The 25,377-nt window shown below is 25.5% G+C and overlaps 1 protein-coding gene across 3 annotated transcripts; it reads left to right on the forward strand.

The window, feature by feature from the left end:
• The first annotated feature begins 16 nt into the window (after positions 1-16).
• LOC134834670 (U8-agatoxin-Ao1a-like) lies at positions 17-25,154 on the forward strand. Of its 3 annotated transcripts, XM_063849414.1 has the most exons (6): positions 29-123; positions 184-383; positions 456-527; positions 617-781; positions 22,198-22,276; positions 24,326-25,154. In XM_063849414.1, exons 4-6 carry the CDS (start codon positions 673-675, stop codon positions 24,492-24,494), a joined length of 357 nt encoding a protein of 118 aa, XP_063705484.1. In that variant the 5' UTR covers positions 29-123; positions 184-383; positions 456-527; positions 617-672; the 3' UTR covers positions 24,495-25,154. The 3 variants fall into 3 exon arrangements, with proteins under 3 accessions (XP_063705483.1, XP_063705485.1, XP_063705484.1); XM_063849413.1 differs by having other exon boundaries at positions 17-383; XM_063849415.1 differs by having other exon boundaries at positions 17-383; positions 24,356-25,154.
• The last annotated feature ends 223 nt before the right edge of the window (positions 25,155-25,377 follow it).

The raw sequence follows: 25,377 nt of genomic DNA on the forward strand, positions 1-25,377 counted from the left end.
AAGATCATTCCAGCAATGTGGTTGTATCGCACGCCACAAAAGTAGCTACCCCGTAGTGTTCGTAGTGCAAAAAAATTATTTAGAACTCACAGAGACACAGACCCATTCACACACAAGCTTCACGTACGCAAATTCCCTTTTTTAATTTTTTTCCGTTTTTTCAAAATTTTTCCCTTGACGTAGTCGACGTTCGTAGTAGTAGTAGAAATATTATTATTTTTACCCACTCATTCATAAAAAAACGACCGACGCAGCCGTACCACACATATGCGAGTGTGTACAAGTGCATAAAAGACAGATTAACAGCAAGCAGCAACAACCCTCGTCGCAGACGTCACAACTAACTCCTAAAAAGTAATCATTCCTCATCGTACCACGTGAAAGTAAGGATCGTTCTCGGGAAAAATAAAAAAATATCTCCAACTTCCTCATTGAAAAAATTATTATTATTACAGCTTCACACATTCGTTGAAACACACACACGACCAAATTACCCAGAAAACCATAAATTTTCGGGGATTCAACAAGTGAGTTTTTTTTTGTTTGTTCATTCGTGCAAAAAAAAAATAAAAAATTAATAAAAAAAAATATTAAAATAAATTAAATAATCCCAAAGGATAAATTTCGCAACAAATAAATAAAAAATTAAAAAAAAAGTGACAAAAAAAAATTATGGAATTATCAACCATTTTATCTGGATTACTAATTTTATCCGTTGCACTTGTCTTGGTGCCCGGCAACGTTCATGCAAATTCCTTCGCTGATCCCGATGCCGTTAACGGTGAGTAGAAAAAAAAATTATATTGAATTTTCTCGTTATTTTTTTCCCATTCGTGTCCTGTACTCTATTTACTTGACAAGAAAAAAATTTACAAGAAAAACTTTTTCTCCGATGGAATTTCTGGGCGTTGCTCATGGTCTTCGTTTTTCTGCATTTCATGCTTTTTTTCTTCTCTTGCTTAGCATATGTCTCGTCATTTTATGGGAAATTCTTGTGTTTTGCGTGTGTTGGAACGAAAAATATGGTAAAAGAGGAATGTTGACAGATTTTTTTCTCTCTTTACGAAGGAGAACTGTGAAAAAAATAAAAAGTAAATGAACAAAGTTTGTTTAAAATGTGTATTTAAATGTACTGAACAGGAAATTTTTTGTGAAATTGGGAGACAGGAAAATTGAAAATAAAATATTGGAAGTATTTTAAAGGGATTTTGCTGTGTTGACATGGGGTTTTTATAAAATTGGGGATTTATTGAAAAATTACATTATTTTTTTTTTATTTAATTTTATATTTTTTTTTTTAAATTAAAAGAATTAAATAATTTAATTTTTATTAATTTTTTTTTATTATTAAATATTAATTTATTTAAAAAAAATGAATAAATAAATTATTTTTGAACTATTAAAAAATAAATAATTTTTGATAAAAAAAATTATGCTTAAAATTTTTAAATTAAAAATAATAAAAATTAAAAAAAAATAATAAATTTAAATAAAAATTTAAAAAAAATATTAAAATATTAAAAAAAAATTAAAAATAAAATATTTGATTCCATAAAAATGAAATTTTTTTTTTATAGATAAAAAAACAAAAAAATTTATAAAAGAATTATAAAAAAAATATATATATTTAATATATCAAAAAAATTAAATTAAAATTATTTTTTTTCTGATTTTTATTTTTTTATTTGAAATATTTAAAATTTAAAAAAAATTTTTTTAAAAAAAAATAATTAAAATTAAATTATTTATTAAAAAATTAATTTTAATTAAAAAATAAAATTATATTTTTTGCTACTTTTTTATAATTTAATTAAATTAAATCAGAAAAAAATATTTTTTTAATTAAACATAACTTTTAAGAAATAAATAATAATTTAAAACAAATAAAAAAAATAAAATATAATTTTTTGCAATTTTTTTTTTTAATTAACTATTTTAAATAAAAATAAAAAAAAAATATTTTAATAAAATTTATATTTTTAATTAAAAACAAAAAAAGAAAAAAATGTTGAAAAAAATCTAACTTTATTTATTCTAACTAAATTATCATTTGTTTATATTTATTCAGCAATTTTTCATCTAAACTTTTTTATTCATACAAAAATTAAAATTAAATTAAAGTAAATTTTTTGCTGCAAAAAAAATCTCTCGTACAAACATATTCAATTTATTTAAATATGAATAGCAGTCTCATCATCATCATCATCTGCCTTTCATGCCATTCATCACTTTGCTAAGCAGAAATGTACAATTTTTATTAAAAGCTCTTCCGAGACAAGTAGACACACAAACACACAAGCAACAATAATGATAATAATGATGATGATGACAAGGACTACCTCACTTCTTAATAACAGAAAAAAATAAAAATAATTGAAGTACTCTGAGGTAATCAGATCATAATTTTCCTTCAACCGAGCGACGACGACGGAGTAAATGGATTTCCATTAAAAAAAATGTAAAAATAAAATGTGTTTATTTGTTCTGACAGACACTTGATAACGGTAATTGAGGCGGCGGCTGTTCCATCGTCATTGCCACGCATCATCAAAATAATAACAATAATGGGAAGTAATCGATCTATTTTTTTTTTCGTTGCTGAAATAAAAGGTTGTTGTTTCTGCTTGGTTAAAAGTGTTTGCCCACACAAAAAGGGAGGAAAGAAGAAAAACAACCGTTGTTGGCAATTAACCTGCATGTGGCTTGTTCATCATCGAATATTTCATAAAATCTGGCACGTTCCTCGGTGTTTCCTGAAAAAAAAAAATATGAAAAAAATAAAATAAAAAAAAAATATAAAAAAAATATTTAAAAAAATAAAATTTAAAAAAAATATATTTAATTTTTTTTTTCAACTTTTTTTTTTAAAAAAATTTTTTTTTTATATATTTTTTTTTTAATTTTTTTTTAATATTTTTTTTTATTTTTTTAATTTTTTTTTCAATATTTTTTTTTGTTTTTAACATTGTGCGCTGACTCGAGTAGATAATTTTTCTCCATGAAACATATGCTCGGAGACGCATCGTTCTCGAGTTATAAAGTCACAACCGCTTTTTGTAGAGCAAATACAATAAAAATTTTCTAAAAAAAAAAATGAAAGAAACGAATTCCTGGAAGCATGTCACGTTGATCTCCGTTGGCAAATCACTTGAATTTTGACGAAAAGCACATTTGTGGATACCTTGTTGACACATGTCGTCACACAAAATCAACAACAGGTAATATAATCCGGAAAAGCATGATAATGATTTTATCATCTGCAATATTTTTCCATGACAGGCGTCGCAAAAACATCACGAACACGATAAAATCAACTATTGCGAAAGAGGAAAAAAAATCAAGCTTATCAGGGTATTTTGCCTAAAAACCGTTCGGATCAATATTAGCTCTTTTGCGTGCATGTCGTTCGGGTAAAATTTTCTAAAATGCGATACGATACGGTCATCCATCGGATCCATGCAAACATCGAAAGTGCCATATTGATTTCTGTCAGATAAATATTTTTATTGCGGAACCATTTCCAGATGGGGTTGTTTGTATCGTCGCTTTTTTTGCGGATTAAATGCCATTCCGCTCCTACACATGTTTGCGTTATCAGAGATAACGAATGACAACCTTTTCGGTATTTTATTTTTTTTTTCCAACAGCGTGTCGAACGATTTTTCCGACATTTATTGGACATGACACTGATGTAGAGAGAAATTCAGGCGAAAAATAGAAATTTTTAGTCGTCACATGTTCAACGTTGATGATGATCATGATGCTTTGAGGCATGAAAAATGGACACAAGAATGACGTTTTAGGGGGAAATGTGGGTTAATGGCGGTAGTTATGTAGATTTAGAGACATTTTTGATGAACATGCTGAGTTTTTGTTATTCATGGGAAGTTTTTCTTTTTTAAATTTTGTCGGTTTTGAGTTGAAATTTGTGGTTAAAATTATTTTTTAGACGAAAATTTATTAAATTTTTTTTAAATTTTAATTGAATTTGTCAAGAACAAAAAAAAAATACACAAATTAAAGTTATAATTTAAAAAAATAAAGATAAATAAATAATTATTTATTAAAAAAAAATAATTCAATTTATAAAAAAAAAATAAAATTTAGTTGAAAAATTTACCGATGAATTAAAAATTTAAATTAATTTTTTAAAATTATATTTCAATAATTTTAATTTAAATATTTTAATTAATTCTTGATTTTTTTTTTTAATTAAATGAATTTATTTTTTCAGTTTAATTTTTTCGCAGTTTTGAGTTATAAAATGATTAAAAATGATAAATTAGAGCCCTCTGACAAATTTTTATCCATTTGGAGTAAGATTTGACAAAAATTGCTTTGACACAGTTTTTGACACAGTTTTTTTGCTCTTGATTTAGTTTTTAAAACAAAACTATGTCAAAGAAAAAATGTTTTTTCAGTTTCAATTTTTTGGCAGTTTTGAGTTAAAAAATGATTAAAAATGATAAATTAGAGCCCTCTGACAAATTTCTATCCATGTGGAGTAAGATTTGACAAAAATTGCTTTGACACAGTTTTTGACACAGTTTTTTTGCTCTTGATTTAGTTTTTAAAACAAAACTATGTCAAAGAAAAATTTTTTTTTCAGTTTCAATTTTTTGGCACAGTTTTGAGTTATAAAATGATTAAAAATGATAAATTAGAGCCCTCTGACAAATTTCAATCCATTTGGAGCAAGATTTGACAAAAATAGCTTTGACACAGTTTTTGACACAGTTTTTTTGCTCTTGATTTAGTTTTTAAAACAAAACTATGTCAAAGAAAAAATTTTTTTTCAGTTTCAATTTTTTGGCAGTTTTGAGTTGCAAAATGGTTAAAAATGATAAATTAGAGCCCTCTGACAAATTTCAATCCATTTGGAGCAAGATTTGACAAAAATAGCTTTGACACAGTTTTTGACACAGTTTTTTTGCTCTTGATTTAGTTTTTAAAACAAAACTATGTCAAAGAAAAAATTTTTTTTCAGTTTCAATTTTTTGGCAGTTTTGAGTTATAAAATGATTAAAAATGATAAATTAGAGCCCTCTGACAAATTTTTATCCATTTGGAGCAAGATTTGACAAAAATAGCTTTGACACAGTTTTTGACACAGTTTTTTTGCTCTTGATTTAGTTTTTAAAACAAAACTATGTCAAAGAAAAAATTTTTTTTCAGTTTCAATTTTTTGGCAGTTTTGAGTTATAAAATGATTAAAAATGATAAATTAGAGCCCTCTGACAAATTTCAATCCATTTGGAGCAAGATTTGACAAAAATAGCTTTGACACAGTTTTTGACACAGTTTTTTTGCTCTTGATTTAGTTTTTAAAACAAAACTATGTCAAAGAAAAAATTTTTTTTCAGTTTCAATTTTTTGGCAGTTTTGAGTTATAAAATGATTAAAAATGATAAATTAGAGCCCTCTGACAAATTTTTATCCATTTGGAGCAAGATTTGACAAAAATAGCTTTGACACAGTTTTTGACACAGTTTTTTTGCTCTTGATTTAGTTTTTAAAACAAAACTATGTCAAAGAAAAAATTTTTTTTCAGTTTCAATTTTTTGGCAGTTTTGAGTTATAAAATGATTAAAAATGATAAATTAAAGCCCTCTGACAAATTTTTATCCATTTGGAGCAAGATTTGACAAAAATAGCTTTGACACAGTTTTTGACACAGTTTTTTTGCTCTTGATTTAGTTTTTAAAACAAAACTATGTCAAAGAAAAAATTTTTTTCAGTTTCAATTTTTTGGCAGTTTTGAGCTATAAAATGATTAAAAATGATAAATTAGAGCCCTCTGACAAATTTTTATCCATTTGGAGCAAGATTTGACAAAAATAGCTTTGACACAGTTTTTGACACAGTTTTTTTGCTCTTGATTTAGTTTTTAAGACAAAACTATGTCAAAGAAAAATTTTTTTTTCAGTTTCAATTTTTTGGCAGTTTTGAGTTATAAAATGATTAAAAATGATAAATTAGAGCCCTCTGACAAATTTCAATCCATTTGGAGCAAGATTTGACAAAAATAGCTTTGACACAGTTTTTGACACAGTTTTTTTGCTCTTGATTTAGTTTTTAAAACAAAACTATGTCAAAGAAAAAATTTTTTTTCAGTTTCAATTTTTTGGCAGTTTTGAGTTATAAAATGATTAAAAATGATAAATTAGAGCCCTCTGACAAATTTCAATCCATTTGGAGCAAGATTTGACAAAAATAGCTTTGACACAGTTTTTGACACAGTTTTTTTGCTCTTGATTTAGTTTTTAAAACAAAACTATGTCAAAGAAAAAATTTTTTTTCAGTTTCAATTTTTTGTCAGTTTTGAGTTATAAAATGATTAAAAATGATAAATTAAAGCCCTCTGCAGTTTTGAGTTATAAAATGATTAAAAATGATAAATTAAAGCCCTCTGACAAATTTTTATCCATTTGGAGCAAGATTTGACAAAAATAGCTTTGACACAGTTTTTGACACAGTTTTTTTGCTCTTGATTTAGTTTTTAAAACAAAACTATGTCAAAGGAAAAATTTTTTTTCAGTTTCAATTTTTTGGCAGTTTTGAGTTATAAAATGATTAAAAATGATAAATTAAAGCCCTCTGACAAATTTTTATCCATTTGGAGCAAGATTTGACAAAAATAGCTTTGACACAGTTTTTGACACAGTTTTTTTGCTCTTGATTTAGTTTTCAAAACAAAACTATGTCAAAGAAAAAATTTTTTTTCAGTTTCAATTTTTTGGCAGTTTTGAGTTGCAAAATGACTAAAAATAAAAATTATAATTAAAATATTATTAAAAAAATTAAAATAAACAAAAAAAATTAATTAAAAAATAAATAAAATAATAATAACAAAATTAAATTAATTAAAAAAAAATAAAAATTTAATTGAAATTAATTTTAAGAAAATTATCTTTTATTTTAATTATTTATTTATTTTTTTAACTTCATCTTTTAAAAAAAATTGTTTCAACTTTTAATTGTTGAAAATGTAACAAAAGAAAGAAATAAAACTTAAATTTCTGTAAAACAAAAACAAGAAATAAACTCGTAATCGGATAGTTGACATTTTTCGAACACCTACAGGTTCCTTAACTTCTTGTCAACCTTCTTCCAACTTTTGTTTTTCCTTAACTTTCATCAGGAACGACGTGATAAAAGAAAACTTTATTTCTTCCGCAACTTTAAAAAACTTAAAAGGTCATATAAATTCATTGTTGACCAACTTTTGCCACAAAACACACAGAATAAAAAGTCAATAGAACTTCCACAATAAAATGGAACAAAGTTTAATCTTACATCATTTCATTCCGAAAACAAAACCAGGAAAGAGATATTCATCTCTCCCAACTATGAAATTGCTCTCTATTTGCCTCATAAATTATTTAAAAAATGGGTTCGTGCACTTTTTCCGAGAAAAAACAAAAACTAGCCGCAAACTGTATTTACTTTACATGCCAAAAAGAACAGCCATAATGGGATCTTTTCTTCTATTTCTGTGGCTTTAAATTAATTATTTATTATTAAAACTAAAAATAAATTAAAAAAAAATTATTTCAAGCTGGAATTTTCACACTAACACGCATTGCTGCATGTGCGCATCACAGCAGGAAATAATAAAATATCACAATTATTTATACAAAGTTGGAGAAATGTCAAAAACAGCAGCCTTGTTGATATTTTTTTTTCGTTATACATATTTATGCACACAACAGTAATTACGAACAATAACCTTTAACTTTTCCTTTTGTCTTCCATACGACGACGACGACTGTTGCAGGAAAAATATAATAACATCATCAAATCCCACGAGAAGGGAATCATCGTCGTCGTCGTCGTTGTAGTTTAACAATTTGATAACAATTAAGAAGGAATGTGTGCGAAGAAATGTACGTGAATAAAACATGAACTCGGAGCAAAACTAAAATATACAAAAAAAAGAGCTGCAAACGAAGAAATATTAGCAGCAAAAAATTACCACTGAACTTTTCCTCGTTCTCCATTTTCTATCTCTACTGTTCTTGTTATCGCTACTGTTGTGTATTTATCACTTTTACATATGTGTGAGTTTCGTAACATGTAACCCGTGGATTTGGTTCTACCATAAAATTTTTTATTTTATTTTTAAAGAAAAAATTAAAATCCGAAAAGTATGCAATCAACATTTAATTTTAAAAATTCAATTTTTGGGTTCCTTGAGGTATGCAATGAACATTAAACTATATTTTCTTAATTTTTCGTGAATTTCCTCATGATTTCTTTAGTTTTTTGAGACATTGGCCTTCTTAAAGCTATTTCTGATCAATTAAAAAAATTTTCAAAGAAATCCATGAAACAGAACTCGAGTTATAGCATTTCAAATTCAGTATGGATTTAATTGAAAAATATCAATTTCTCACATTCTGAACGTTCCTCCCAAATAATCGCCTGAAAGTATGCAATCAACATTTAATTTTAAAAATTAATTTTTTAACTCCTAAAATTATGCAATGAACATTAAACTTGATTTTCTTAATTTTTCACGAAATTCCTCACGATTTCTGAATTTTTTTGAAACATAGACCTTTTAAAAGCAATTTTCGATAAATTATAAGAATTTCTAAAAAGATTCATGAATCAGAAATAAAGTTATTGCATTTCAAAAATTTTTATGGATTTTCAATTCAAATTTTGCACATCATGCGATACTGCAAACTTTTTCCTCTTCATGTGTGTCTGAACAAAGATAACATTTGCACAAAAAAAATTAATGTTCGCAAAATATAACAAATATAGCTTCAGCGGAAATGTTTGTTGTCTTTTTTCGTTGCTCTTTATTTGTTTGCTCGTTTTTTGTTCGTTCACATATAGTTTTCCTGGCAACAACATTGGACTTTCTCATGGTAGTTGTTTCTATTGTTTGTGTAAAAAATTCAGTGCGAAATTAGTCATGCCGCTTGTTGTATTTATATTGAATTGAGCTCGTTTTGTAACTAATGACTAAAGTAAAATCCTTTTCTTTATTATCAAAGATTTGCGAGTAAAAAAGGGTTATCAGAGGAAAACTTTTAATCTGCCTTTTCATGTGTCGAAGATCATTAATTTAACGAGGAAATGGTTAAAAAAAAGTTTTTAAAGATTCAAGAAGATAAGGAAATCTGGAAGGAAGTTCAATTTTTTAAACTTGAAAAATTTTAAAAAGAAAAATTCATTATAAAAATAACTTTAAAGTATTCGAGGAAATGTGTGGAAAGTTTATTATTTAATATTTTGCTTGAAATTCTTGTGGTTTATGGTTCATAATTTGCAGAAACAATTTTAAGTATTTTCCAAGTAATTTTTAAGTTTTGTTGATGTTTTCGAAGAAAATTTGGAAGAAAGGTAAAAATATCCAGAGGCTATTATTTGATGATTTTTGTTAAAAGTTTTATGGTTTTTAATAATTTTTCATAAAAAATAATTTTTATATTTTTAATATTAATATTTAATATTAAATAACATTAATTTAATAATTAATAAAAAATCAAATTAATCAAATTAAAACAAAAAATAGAAAATTATTTTAAAAATTAAGTTTAAATAAAAAATTCAAAAAATAAATTATAGAAAATTATTTTTGTTTTTTTTTTTATTTTAAATACTTTAAAAATAACAATTAAAATAAATAATTAAAAAAATTTAAAAATTATTCATAAAAAATAAAAAAAATTAAAATAATTACAATTAATTTTAAAAATTAATAAATAATAATTAAAATTAAAAAAAATAGTTTTGTTATTTTTTTTTTATTTTAAATATTTTATTGATAAAAATTAAAAAAATTAATTCTAAAATTAAATTTTAATTAAAAATTTAAAAAAATTAAATAATAAAAATAAAAAAATATGGCAAATAATTGCAAAAATTATTTTTAAAATTTTTTTATTAATTAATTAATTTTTAAATGATTTTTTTTATAATTTATGACCCTTATATAAATATATTTTAATTATTATTTTTTTTAGTATGGGTAAAACACATTGAAAAATAATAAAGAATTAAAAATAATTTTAAAAAATTATTAAAATAAATAAATAACTTAAAATTATTAAAAACTAGTTAAGATTTGAATGAAATTTATTAAAAAAATTGTTTCTTGAATGAAAAAAGTTCATTTTAGAGATAATTTAGACAAAAATAATCAATTTATAATCACATCGTTTATTGAACGAAACCTCTTTATCAATTTCGAGACATAATTTACCTTCCAAAAATTCATTTTCATAAACCATTAAACTTTTATGAGTACCATTAAGTCCTTTAATAGTCAAAATCAATCGAAAAATATCAATTTTCTCACTCTCTCAACGTCCCGCAGAAATAATCTCCTTCAAAATTGAAAGCAATTTGGTAAAAGCCCCGAAAAATTTTCATAACCGTAATTCACGAACCATCAAAAAGTGTTTCCAGCCAGCATAAAATCCTTTTTTTTATAATCTGAAACATATATGGAAGAACCCTCATCACACTCGGCAAAACAGACGCCTTTGTTTATCCGCACCACATATTGCCGTCATTACTTTAATCGCTGTCGTCGTCGTCGTCGCAATTCGCATCACTCATGGAAACTTTAGTAGAGACAATATGCGAGGCAATCCAATATTTATCCATAAAATATTTACTTTTATCATTTTATAGTAGCGTTCTGCAATTTTCGTCTAAAAATAGCTTGCAATCACTGAAATGCTCCTCTTTTAACTGGCAGCAACAAAAAAGTAGAGTGACAAATTATTTATTTAAAAGCTCATAAGATGACACTCATTTCTTCGTAACGTGTCTCTTTTGTATCTAAGCTCGTTCTCGTGATGTAATCAAAAACTAGAGAACTACTGAGGCATGCATGTAATGCCATTTATAAAAGGAAAAGGAAAATTAAATTGAAAAAAAAAAAAACGAAAGAGAGTCTTATGAAAATTGAATTTACTTTATTTTATTTATTTTGACGTGTGTAGATCATTGATGAAATGTAAACATCCTGCTGCTGGTTGGTTTTCAATTTTCCTTTTTGTTCCTCTTTTTTTGTTGCTTTGTCATTCAATTTCGATAAAATTCGTTCATGTTGGATTATAAAACATTTTTTTTTGTCAATTTAGTGCTGAAAATCACGTTAAAAGTCCTTTTCTCTTTTTTTTCTCTTTTTGGCTAAATGAAATTTAATAAATGATGAAAATACGTAATGAACGAGGATGACGGCACGTTTTAAAGGCGCAGCAAGAAAATCTTTATTGTTGTCATCGTTCCGTCGTAATTCATTTTGTCGGTGAATGTGCGGATGACAATACAAGTTGTTTGAGAGACGTTGTCGAGTGTTGTTGTTTGTGAAGTTTATCTAACTGGAGAAGTTAATTTATAATGAAGTGTCAGAAGTTTTTCATTATGTTTGCGCTTGTTAAAAAATTAAAATTTACAATGAAGTCGTTTGAAATGCTATTTTGCGAGAAAAATTAAAAAAAAAATTTTTAAAGAAAATTAATTTTTCAATATTTAAATATTTTTTTGTAATAAAAACGAGAAAAAAAATAATTTAATATTTTTTTGGGATTTTAATTTATTAATTTATTTTTGATAAAAATTTAACTTAATTTTTTTTATTCATTTTTAATTTAAAATTTAATTTTATTTTTTATTTGAAATGACAACATTTTTTAATGAAATTTTTTCGATCAAAAAATATTTCATTTTTTATAATTTTATTTATATTATTTAGTATTTAAAAAAATAATTAAAATTTCAAAATCATAATTATAATTTATTTTAAATTTTTTATTTTTTCTTTAATTTTAATTAAATATTTTTTAAAAATTAAAGTGAAGTGATTCAGATTAATTTAAATTTATTTATTTTTTAATTATTAATAATAATTTTTAAACAATTTAAACAAAATTTAAAATTTTAATTTAAAATAAAAATTTTAATTAAATATTTTTTAAAAATTAAAAAAATTTTAATTAAATAAATTATTTAATTTATTTTAGATTTATTTAAATTTTTTTTATTTAATTAATTATTTTTTTTAAATAGTAAACAATTAAAAAATAAAAAAATATTTATTTTGAAATATTTTTTGAAAAAAATTTTATAAAAAAAAATATTTAAAATTGAAAAATAAAATATTTTCATTTTGAGACTTTAATTTTTTAATTTAAATAAAATAAATTATTTATTTATTTAATTTTTAATTAATTTTTGAAAAAAAAACAAAAAATTATTATTTTGATTTTTTTTTAATTGAAATAATTTGATTGAAAACATATTTTAAATTAAAAAAAAATATAATTTTTAATAATTGTTGAAAAAAATTTGAATTTATTTGAAATATTTAATTTTTTTCATGAATTATTTTTTTATTTCTCACAAAACAGCAACGTTAAGCTTCACACATTTCTTTTGTTATTTTTCAATTTTTTCCTCCACAAAAGAATGTAAATGTGAAAAAAAAAATAAATTTTTTACACAGCAATTTATTGCAAAGAATTGAAAATTAATTTTGATGATGAAAACCAGACATCCCCCATCCCTCTTCTGTCCATATTAAAACCAATGAAAAAAACATTCTCAAGTTCAAGTTCGATGAAAAATCATAAAACCTTCATATAAAATTTTAACTTTTACAGGTAAGAACCAATTTTCATCGCGCCCCGTGCGTTAACTTTGGCAACAATGAGGAAAATTTTTTGATCGTTATCGAAAAGTTTTCCCGCCTTGCCTTTATTTATTTCAGAAAGCACACAAAAGGGAAGTTGATTGTTCATTTATCAGCAAAGTGATGCTTAGAAACGCCACAATCCATGCGGTGCACAACAAGAAACTTTTTTTTGCTCTCATCCCGCAATTATAACAATTACTTTTTATTTTATTTAGATTTTACACCGCACCGCAGATAATTGTGTCGCTTCTCAACTGTGAAATGTGCGTACATTTTATGACAATCAGCGGGAAATTTCTACTGGTTCGAAAAAGTTTTAATTAAAATTCGCTCGGCGGCGAGAGTTTACGTCTTTTCGTTGTCATTGTAATCTCCATGGGGAACATCGAAGCACTTGCTGATTAAAAAGGTTTCATTAAGTGAAAATAATTAACAGTCTTGAACTTTTTCAAATCATTGTTACTACTTGGTTTTTATTTTTTATTTTATTTTTATTTATTTATTTTTTTTTTTTAAGAAAAAATAAGAAAAACTGTCGTGTCATGCAAATGTAATGCGACACATCATCCAAGGCTGCAAAATGAATTAAATTACTTTGTATGCCTTGCAACACAAAAAAAAGAAGAAAATAACAAGTGCACACATTTCCGATCGATTCAAAGTAGTATCAATAAAAGACAGTTTTCTTTTTCTCGAGGAAATGAAATTTCCTTCATTTCGCTCGTCGCTCGGAGAAATTGCATCAGAAAACCATAAGAATCGAGGAAATATTGCATTTCAACTTGCATAAAAAATTTATAATGTAATATTGCAAATGTTTATTTTTAGCAAGACGTTTGCCTCTTTCTCGAGGGATTTCTCTTACAAGTGAGACAAAAAATAAAATTATTGATGCAGAACTTGAACTTTGAAAAAAAAATTTTTTTTTAAAGGAAATTTGCAAAAATAAAACATTTTTATGACAAAAGTGAAATATGTTTGAAAGTAATTTTATCTAAACTTTTGAAACTTTTAAAGATTGGTAGTTGAAGGTACTTCATTACAATTGGAGAACATGTTGTTCTTTGTAATAATAAAATTTGTGAATTTTAAATAGTGTGATGATAGTTACGATAATTTTTTGTACAAATTTTTGTTCGTGTCGATTTGGTAGTTGTTAGCGACATAAAATTATCCTGACACGGTTGTACTGAAAAAATTTTTTTATTAGAAAATTAATTTAAAAAATAAAATAAAATTCTATAAACATTAATTTTTTTTGTAATTTAATTTATTTTTAATTTTTTTTTTTTTTTTTTAATTATTAAAATATTTATTTATATAAAATTTCTTTTTTAATTAATTATTTTTTATTTTTAAATTAATTATTTTTTATTTAAATAAAAAAATTTTATAAAAAATTAAAAATATTTTTATTAATTTTTTTAAAAATTTTTTATTTAAAAAATTATTATTTTTTTTATTTAATTTAAAAAAATTTAAAAAAAAAATAAATTTTTAAATTATTAATTTTTTTTTTTAAAAAAAAAATTTTTAATTTTATTTTTTAATTTTAAAATTAAAATATTTAATTTTAATTATTATTTTTATTTAATTTTTTAGTTAAAAATTAAAATTTTAATAAAATTTCTGAAAAAGAAAAAATTGAAAATTTTAAAAAAAATTTTTCTTTTAAAAAAATTTTCAAAAAAAATAAAAATTTTTTATTTAATTATTGATTATAAATTAATGCTAAATAAACATCAAAAATAATCAAAATAATAAAAAATTATTTTTAAATCCTCAAAATCGCTAAATTTACTTCTTATGTTCAAACAATAAAAAATTGAACACAAAAAAAACTTTTAAAAGAAAAAGTTGAAAGCTGTTAAATTTTCCAAAACAAAAGAAAAATTTCACTTTCCCTCCATCCGTGCTGCGCTTAAAAGAAATTCCTCCGTGAACGAAAAAGTTTTGACACAACATAAAACATAATTGGATAAGTAAATGCATAAATGGAATTCCTCCAACTCTCTTTCGTCTCCGCAACACGAGAGACACACGGAGAACAAGACAACTTTTGCTTTTAGAATGCATAAAATTTCATTTATTTCTTGTCTGATTCAATTTAAATTAGCAGCAGAGTGCTACTTGCATGTTGTTGTGTCTCTTGCGGCATTTGTTTCTCGGAGACTGGCATGAGTGGCAGGTAGCTCGGAAACTTGAACATTTTTGCGCCTAAATAGCTTTCGGTTGTCGTGTCATCAAAATCGAGACCAGAAACTACTTTAACTTTTTCTATCTCTCGGTTTCACTTTTTTTTTTTTTTTTTTTTGACAAAATAAACCTAATTTTCTTGCTTGAATATGAAAGACCTTTTAGTTGCAGCGTGGATGGAATAAATTAGGAAACGATTTTCATTCATTTTTGTGAACGAACAACAAACCGCACGAAACTTTGACACTTGAACAAAATGCTTGTTTACAAGGCGCCCGAGTTGAAAAAGAAAAGTTTTTGTTTACCATTTAGTCCTTTTTCGTGTTAAAGAAAAAAGTTCGCTCGTCTTTGTTCCATAAAATATGTCTGGCTAAAAGTAAAAGATGAAAGATATCGTAAATCAATTAGATTTTTCGTCGCCACAAAATGTAAACAGAGAGAAGAAAAATGGAGACGCATGATCTTTTTATCCGCTTTGCGACATGAATTCTCCCCGAGAAAGACAAATATTGTCCTTTTTATCTTGCCATTTGTTCTACTTAGCGCCGCAAAAATGATAAAAATTTGTTAGTCGACTTAATTTAGGACACAGAAAAAAAGGTTCTTACTCGCCCATATCTCTTTCCCTACCCAATGGGCGAAAAACGGGTCAGATTGATTCCTTAAGGGGTCAGGTTGACCCCTTAGGAGTCAAAATGACCCCTTAAAGGATCAGGTTGACTTCTCAGGAGTCAAATTGACCCCTTAAGGGATCAGGTTGACCTCTCAGGAGTCAAATTGACCTCTTAAAGGATCAAAAAATTTCCTTAAGGGGTCAATTTGACTCCTGAGGGGTCAACCTGATCCCTTAAGACTTCAATCTGACCCGTTTTTCGCCCATAGGGTTCCTCCCTCGTTTTGATCCATTTTTATTTACTTGCCAGTCCTCGTTACTCATGCATCTGGAAAGAAACGAGGGTCGTAAATAAATAAATGTCAACATTTCCTCGAAATAAAATTATTCATATTTTCTTCGAATCTTCCTTGGGCGAAAATTTTCGATTTTTCTTTTTCCTTTCAACACATGATAAAAACACAAATTTATATGCATCGACATGAAAAATAAATATAAACACGATGATAAAATGGTTTCGCATGGATAAGTCGACACTTTTTGACAATCATTGCGAGCAAATACAAATTTTGCTTCAAAGGAACGATTTCTTTGATTTCGGCAAACAAAATTTTCCAAAAAACTATTGGAAAATTTAATTGGCCATGAAGAAAGGTTGCTTCACGAAAATTTGTACGGCTAGTTGCTTTTTCATTTTCTGTTTATTTATCCTCATTGAAAATTTCGCACACGTGAGTTCACTCAATTAGAGACACAAGAGGTGAATGATTGACTTCATATCGCCATTTTTCAATACCTGAAGAGGAGCAATACTATCACAACAATATGGAAGAATCAACAAAAATTTCATTATTATTACAAAAAAAAACTTTTGTGTGATATTTTTTTTGCGAAGCGAATATTTAGAATGGAAACCGCAAACAGACGATAAACCAGAATTTATTGACGAGAAAGAAAAAATAGGGCAATGGAAGAGTAAACAAAAGATAAATGACTGCGGGAATTGAAGAGTTGAATAATTTTCGTTTTTTGTGTCCTATTTCATTTAATGGAACTTAGTTTATGTTATTAATTATAGGGCTTTTGTCTGTTTTTTCTGTCTATGGAACATTTTTGTTATTGTTTGAAGGCATTTATGCTCGTTACATGACTGAAATATTGTGGAAAGGAACATAATTGATTTATTTGCATTGTTTTTCGCATAAATTGAAGTTGAATCTTTACAAATAGGGAAATTAAATTGATGAAAATTCGCCACAGAATTTAATTTTAAGGAATTTTATTTGTTTTTTAAAGTAGAATAATGGAATTTTTCAATTAATTTCGAAATTTTTCAATAAAAAAAAAAAAAAAATTTCATTTGAAATTTGTCAAAAATTGAATTTTCACAAAATTTCTATTTTTTTTTAATTTTGAGAAAATTCAATTTTCAACTAATTTCAAGTCTGAAAACGAAAATTTTGTAATTTCGTGCAGCAAAAAAAAAAAATAAATTAAAAAAAATGTATAATACCTAAATTTAAAAATAATAAATAATTTTTTTTTAAATAAAATAAAATTAAAATGAAATGAAATTATGAAAAAACTAATTAAAAAAATTAATATAAAAAAATAAATAAATTAAAAAAATAAAATTTAAAATTAATAAAAAAAATAATTAAAAATTATTTAAAAATAAAAAAAAATTTAGAATAAAATAAAAATATTAAAAAAAATTAAAAAAAAAAATAATTAAAAAAAATATTTAAAATGAATAATTTAATTTATAAAAAAATATACAAAAAATAAAAAATTATTTTAAAAAATAAATTTAAAATAATTAATTAAATCAAATAAAAAATTAATAAACAATTAAAAATTTTATATAACAAAATTTAAAAAAAAAATATTGTCCAATAATAACACATTTTTATGTACTCAATTTTTCTACAATGTTCTACAAGTTTTTTTTACATAATAAAATACTGCAAAATTATCTTCAAAACTAATAAAAAATTGATGCCAAGAAAAAATTTTTACAAGGAACCTCATTAAATTCATTACTCTTTTTTTATTTTTCAACTTTCTTGGATGAACCCCAAAAAAAAATAAATAAATTCAAGACACATATAAAAAATTGATTTTTCGTGCAATATCATAAAAAATGACTTCAGCCTGTGTAGGAAGTTAGCACCCACTAAATCTCTGAGCTTCTCATTTTTTCGTCTTCTTTCAATTTAATAGACTGAAAAACGCTTTCTGAATCGTTTTCTAATCCCGCGCCATTATTTATTGAGACATTCATACGTTTTTCATTGTTATTTATGTCTACATTGCGAATCCTTAAAATCCTTTTTACTGTCAGTTTACGAGTCATGACAGGAAAATTCATTTCATTAAACAGCTTCTGATGTTTACCTGGCGCTGTTTTTAACGAATTTTTGTTTTTTTTTACATTGAACAAAAATTGCAGTCAATTCGCGGAACTTGAAAGATATTTAGAGGGCGAAAAATTTTGTTAATTAAATTTGTTTCCATTTATTATTTATGCATGAACGCTTAAAATAACTCACGTTCCGTCGCTCATTATTCAAATATGTTTTCATTTATTCTCATAAATGTTAAATGGAATTAAAATTACCTTTTATTCAATACTTTTTGGCATTCAAGCAATTTTTTCATTGTTCGAACAGCAATTTCCTCTTCTCCTTATTTTCTTGATTTATTTTATTTAAATTGTGTTTCGAAGAATTCGGGGGATGAAATGCGATAACAAATTTTTTGTCTGTCTGAAAATTTTGTTAAGAAATTATTTCTTTTCTGAAAAAATGCGATCCAGTCTTATTTCTCACAAAAGCGATTTAATCTTGATTTTTTTCCCATATATTGTTCACTTACACAAAAAACATCCTTCAGGCGATTTAGTATAGTCAAACAAATGGTTTTTTTCCTGCTTCGACTTTTTATTTGATTTTTTTGCTCCATTGTTCCTTGCGAATAAAAAAGCATGAATTTTAATAATATTATTATACTTACCTCGTTTCCGCATCCCACAATATTTGCTACCGATGTTCCAATTAGAAGCAACACGCAAAAAAAATATTGCGAAAAAAGTATTGCCGATGATAAAAATCCCAAAAAAAAACGAGAGATATGCCAATTTATCTAAATTTTTTGTGATTTTATTCCTGCTTGGCTTACGCTCGAAGGCAGATTATTTATATTTTTTATTGCTTTTTTAGCACAAATTGCTTCGTCTTGAGCATTTTATCCAAGACAGGATATAATTTAAATGTGAATTTTTTGTCGTCGTCTAATGTCTTTCGTCGTAAGATGAGAAGCAAATACACACAAATAACAAAAAGTTGATGTATTTATTATGAGTCAGGAAGCGCAGGGAAGAAGAAGAGGCGGATGTGTTGACGTTTTTCCATGACGAACGGCTTACTTCCATTATTTTAATATCATAAAAGATAATAATATTTTGCATAATTTCTTCGTTTTTATCTATTTTGTAATCGTACACGACAACGACGACGGGTTTTCGACCGAAACACGAGCAATGTGAAAATTTATTAGATACCATTAATATTTTTTTTTTGTCTTTTCTCGTCGCATGGAAACTCTCGTTAAAAAGTGTCCATTCAGAGGAATGTGTTGATAAATTATTTTAACGTGTTCGGGAAATGTAATTTTTATGATATTTATAACGGAATGTTTCGAGACATTTTTGTGTGAGTGCAAAATTATTCCATTAATTTCGATTCAGAGGCGTTTTTGCAGAAAAATTTAAAAAAAACTTGAATTAATTTGAAATTTAATGAGAAAATGGAAATTTGATGCATTTTAAAGTAAAAAATTTATTTCACGAGAATTTTACTTCATTCTAAAATTTTATTTTGCTTTAAAATGCAACAAATTTTAATTTTTTCATTAAATTTCAAGTTCGTTTAAGATATTTTTTTACAATTTTGTGCAAAAACACATTTGATGCAACTTCGAAAATTATAGAAACTAATTTTCATAAAAAAAATTTTTCTTGTCTAAATTTCGTTAAACTGTCACTTAATTTTTGCATTTTAAAATTAAACTTGAAAATCCATTTAAATTTTGTAACGCTATAACTCAAGTTTTGATTCAAGAATCTCTTTAAGATTTTTTGTAATAGGTCAGTTTTTACTCTAAGAAGGTTTCTGTAAAGAAATATTTTGAAAAACATTTGAAAATTCGTGAAAAATTAAGAAAATAGAATGTAAGCTTCATTGCATACCTCAAGGAGGCATAAAATGCTTTTTTCTTTAAAAATAATTGATTGCATAATTTCAGGCATAAATTTGTTAAAACTTTCTATGGTAAAACAATGAAAATCCTTGACATTGCAATCTTGAATAATAATTTTTCCTCATTTAAAAAGTTTAATCCCATCAAATTTCTGTCCTTGAAACAAACAAAATTTTTCATGTCCTTCAAACTTGGTTGCTTCAAAAAAATGTTTGCGGTGTCCCATGTTGTTCATTGTGTCGGAAAAAAAATTTACTTAAATGCCAGATATCCCGTAATTCTCGCAATTATGATAATTTGAGCCCGACAAAAAAAAAGTAATGAATATTAAAGAGTAAGTGAGCATAAAAACTTGAATAACATTAAAGACAGATAATAATAAAAAGTAATAAAAATAACAGTAAAATTTTCTCGAACAAATCCGTAACACAACAAACAAAACGTCAACGTACTTAAGCATTCTCGAACGGGAAATTCTTGTAACATGAGAAAAAGTTTACCATAAAATTATTGCTGCCGAGCTTTAAAGAGAAATGTTTTGAATACTTTGGCAGAATTCTTCTTCTTCTTTATCATCATCGTCATTATTATTATTATTAGAATGTTGTTTACCTTGCGCATAGTTAGTTGTTTGTCTATCGAGTTAAGATAAACGTTTTACAGATTCTTGTCAGATATGAATTATTATTACGAGAACTTTTACTTTTTTGCTCTCTCATTTAATACAATTTTGGATTTCGAGGATTATTTTTGTGCAGAATTATGGAGTGATTTCCATTCGAGTCACGAAATGTGAGCTTTGATTCATGGCGTCACAACATCTCGATCCGTTTTTTGTGTAGGCGGTTCTTATAAAGTAAAGCATGAACACACTAAAATTAAACGAAATCCCCTATAATGCTCTTGGAAAAAAATAAGAAAAATGAGATTATTATAATTTTTTTATAAATAAACAAAAAAAATATGATTTTAGTTTTTTTTGCTACTTACATATCAATTAAGTACATGCCATGTCACTCACTCATATTTTTTATTTGAGAACACACATCTTTTAAATTTATTAAAAAATTTGTTGGTGAACGTCCTTGTCTTGAACATCATCGCATCCATGTAGTAGCGGGATACCTTTGACCTTTTTTGTGTAAATTTATTGCTTGCTTGGCGAATGTTTAGATACTAATGAGTTAAATTTACAAGCCTTGTCAAGTTGTTGTGTTCAACACAAGAAGACTTAATTGACCGTAGATTGAATGCTGCGTGTGACAATTTAATGAACGGCGTAAACATTGTCTTGCATGCTAATGAGGAAAGGGATCAGGGACAGTTTTACGGTATAATAAATATTAAAAATTAGTACTTTCCCTTCTAATTATTTTTTTCTAATGAGCCAAAATGCGGATAAAAATTCTAATTTTATGACTTTGAAAATTTTTTTCCGCATTATTTTGTGGGTTGATCTCATGTGTATGAAAATTAACTAAAAGAAAAATTTTTAAAAAATATTAAAATAATTAAAAAATTTTATGAACAATTAATTAATTTAAATAATTTTTAAAAAATATTTTAAAAAAATAAAATTTAAAAAAAAGTAAGAAAAATAATTAATAGGTTTATATGCAAGCGTTTATTTGTCAATTTGATTTTTAAAAAATTCATAAAAAAAAAAAATACCGAAAAAATTTCTTCCATCAAAAAATTTTTAACGCTAAAAATAATAAATTTTTTATAGAAGAGATTTTTTTGATAATTTTTTTTTTATTTTTTTTACGAAATTTTTAAAAATAAAATTGACAAAAATTTGTCAAAAAATATTAAAAAATAATTAAACGCTTACATATTTAATTATTTTTTTTTACTTTTTTTTAAATTTTATTTTTTTTTAATTTTTTTTTTAATTTTTTAAAAATTATTTAAATATTTTTTTGTTTATAAAATTAATTAATTATTTAAAAAAAATAAAAAAAAAATAAAAATTTTGACTTTTTTTATCAAATAAAATAACTAAATTTTTCGTAAAAATAAAAAGACAAAAATTTCACAGAAAATTAGTTCTCTTTTGAGACTCTTGCTACAAAAAAATATAAAAAAAATATTTTTATGACCAATTAGGGTAAATTGCACGTCCTTTAAAGAACAATTATTTCAAAAACTTACGTGCTCAAGAACTTTTCCTGACATTTTCTCTCCTTTTGTTGTTCCAACATTGTAAATTTCTGCAAAAAACGCGACTTTGGCGTCAAAAGAATTCCCCAACAGCTCTTGTTCAACTACACAAAAACACCTGAACCACTATTATTTTTCTTTGTTTTGCCATAAATTACTCCCGAAAGCATTTAACGCCTAAAATCCTTGAGAAACTTTTCTCTTTTTTTCTTATTATTAGTCAATTCATTCATCATAATTATCCTTGAATTACATTAACGACAAAAGTTTTTTCACAAACAACTTTTTTTTTTGTCTTTTTCAGAAGACGAGCTCGGATATCCACTCTCGGGCGGAGGAGCCAATTACTTAGATGACGTCGTTTCGCCGTATGCACCTGAAAAGTGAGTATAAAATTAATGTGTCTCAATTTAAATTTATGGATATTCTTATTAATTGTTGTTCGCTTTTATCTTAAAACTAATTCCGTAATTATTTATCTTCTTCGTCGGATGTCACTTGTTGCTCTCTCTCTTTGTGTAATAACAATCATTGTGTCATAATAATTAAGCTTATGGAAGTTTTTGACTCTGCTCGCTTGTCGTCATGTCTCGTAACTTAATTAATTAAATCTTTAATCCAATTTGTTTGGATGAGAAAACTAAAATGTTTTGTGTGTGGATCAAAAGGTGAAATCCGATTGTGTCTGACAGATTTATGTTAATAACTTTATTTGCTCTTGTCACTTAATTCCATTTTCAGCTTAAGACACCATCGGGACGAAGAACGACATTCTTTTTTTATCATTTTATTGTTATTATTAAATTTATTTTCGTTTCGCTTTAAAATCTCCTTTTTAAAAACGCTGTGACACAAATTTATTTGATTGCTCCCAATTGGGCTCCATTTTTCGTTTCGGAGTATAATCTGACATGGGTCGTATAATGAGAAAATTTTTCAGATCCTTTCAGATATTGAGACGACGACGACGAAGAAGAAGAAGACAAAAAAATGTAATCTAAAATTGATAAGATTTGTCAGTCGTTTGCGGTGTAGTTTTGTGTTTTGTTTTAGCAAGTTTAGGGAGAAATTTATTCATGTCAATGAATATTTCGGCAATGTCAGTAGTCTTTGTGGGTGTCTCAAAGGAGCTGAATTGGTCAAAAGTCTTCGTTTTTTGCTATTTATGGACATTAGATGCCTTTGAGAGTTAAAAAAGAGATTAATTTTGGACATGCATGACTTTTGCTTTGAGAAGAAATTAATGGATTTTTAAGATTTTCTTCACATTTCAAAGAAAAATTTCGGATTTACTTCAAAATGTGCATTGGGATAAAAATTTAGCGAAAAAATGCATGTTGTATATGGACAACAAAATTTCATTCTTTGAATGTTGTATTTGATATGCAAAATTCTGGGTCAAATTTTTCTTTGAATATCATAATGTTGACTTCGGCGAAATGTTCATTCATTGGGTCTAAAATTGAAAATATGCATTGGGGAAATTTTCAAATGTGCATTGGGTCGAAAATTTTTCTCATTGAATCTCATCTTTTGTTTAATGTTGACTTCGGCGAAACTTCAAATTTCATTCTTTGGAATGATAATGAAAATGTACATCGGGTCGAAAATTCAAAATATGCATAGGAGAAATTTTCAAATGTGCATTGGGTCGAAATTTTTTCTTACCGAATCTCATCTTTTTTTAAAGTTGACTTCGACAAAACTTCAAATTTCATTCTTTGGAATGGCAATATGAAAATTCATCGGATCTAAAATTGAAAATATGCATTGGGGAAATTCTCTAATGTGCATTGGGTCGAAAATTTTTCTCATAAAATCTCATCTTTTTTAACAAAAAAATGTCTTTTTTGTCCTTTCTCGCTTGTCATTCCCCCAAAAAAAAAATATTTATCATTGTACTTCATTAATTCCTTTCACCGCTTCACATTGTTGACTCGCATAATAAAAAGCGTTCGGTCTAGACAAACACCTTTAATTACCATTTTACGAGCGGCTTCATCAATGCAATTATTGACACTGATCTGCTGATTAGCTTCATACACAATTGATTACAAATGACAATAAAGGCATAAACTTTGACATACCCACGAGGCATGACATTGACCGAAACATTTCGCTTCTTTCATCACGTGTGAGTCACTTTATTCCCAAATTGTAATCCAAAATTTATTGTGTTTTTGCTGATATTGTTCGGCGCAGGTAAATATTTGTAAGAGGTGCGAACTTGACAAATTAACAACAAAAAAAATCCGATGACGAGTTGGGTTAAAAGGTTTCAATGTTAAATTTTTTTAGCTTTTTTTCTTCTTTTTCTTCTCCTTCTTAATTTTTTTTTTCTGAAATCAATGTTCTCTACTGATAAGGTGTCATTATGTGTCTCACTGTGTCGCTACCGTGAACACAATCAAAAATGTTCTAATTTCTGTCAGACGGTCTTCTTCTCTCATTTATCTTTTCAGACGTTCCTGCATTCGACGCAACGGAAATTGTGACCATCGCCCGAACGATTGCTGCTATCAATCCAGTTGTCGATGCAATTTGTGGGGCAGCAACTGTCGATGCCAACGCATGGGACTCTTCCAAAAGTGGGGAAAATAAATCCGTAAATTTTGTTTCTTCTTCTTGTTTGGAATGAGTCAAGAACGTCATTGACCTTAATCTGTAAGATGCAAAAATTTTATTATGTCAGAAAATTGCCCACACAAATTATTCATATTATTATTAAATTAAGCAAAATAATGCAAGATCGCACCTCTCAATTTTTTTTTTGAATTTTATTGACTTGAATTAACTAAAAAAAATGCAGTTTATTATTTTTAAATAAAATGTTTAAAGGTGCATCAAAGTCATGTAAATTTATCGTAAATATTTTAATAATTTTATTTTCGGAACTTTAAAAAAAATCTTTAAAAAACAACAATTTTTATTATTATGATTATTATGTTATAAAAAAGATACTTACGCTCCTTGTAACGAGACAGGATCATCTTTCAATGTTTGCCAAGCTTCTTTTCAAGACAACTCACGTAACGGAGAAGATAATTAATGACTTTAACGAAAATCATTATTTTGTTTGAAGTCATCTTTTATTTCTTTTTTAATGCAAACAAACAACGAACAGATTCTGTATACAAAAAAAGATAATGTTTTATTATTGTTATTATATTATTATGATTAAAATAAATTACAAAAAAAAAATAAATAAAAAAAAATATGATGACGACAAATGATGAATGACCTCTGGCCAAATGACTTTAAATAATGGAACATGAAAACAAAAATTATGAAATTTAAAGAAAAATATTTTTTACATAATTTTTTAATTTTTTTTTTTCAAATTTATTTTATTTTCAATCAAAACATATTATTTATTTATTTTTTTTTTTTTTAAAATTATTAAATTTAAAGAAAAATTTTTACATAATTTTTTTACTATTATTTTTTTTATTTACAATCAAAATTTATTTATTATTTTTTTTTA

Source organism: Culicoides brevitarsis, chromosome 3 (assembly GCF_036172545.1).
Source record: "Culicoides brevitarsis isolate CSIRO-B50_1 chromosome 3, AGI_CSIRO_Cbre_v1, whole genome shotgun sequence".
NCBI lineage: Eukaryota > Metazoa > Arthropoda > Insecta > Diptera > Ceratopogonidae > Culicoides > Culicoides brevitarsis.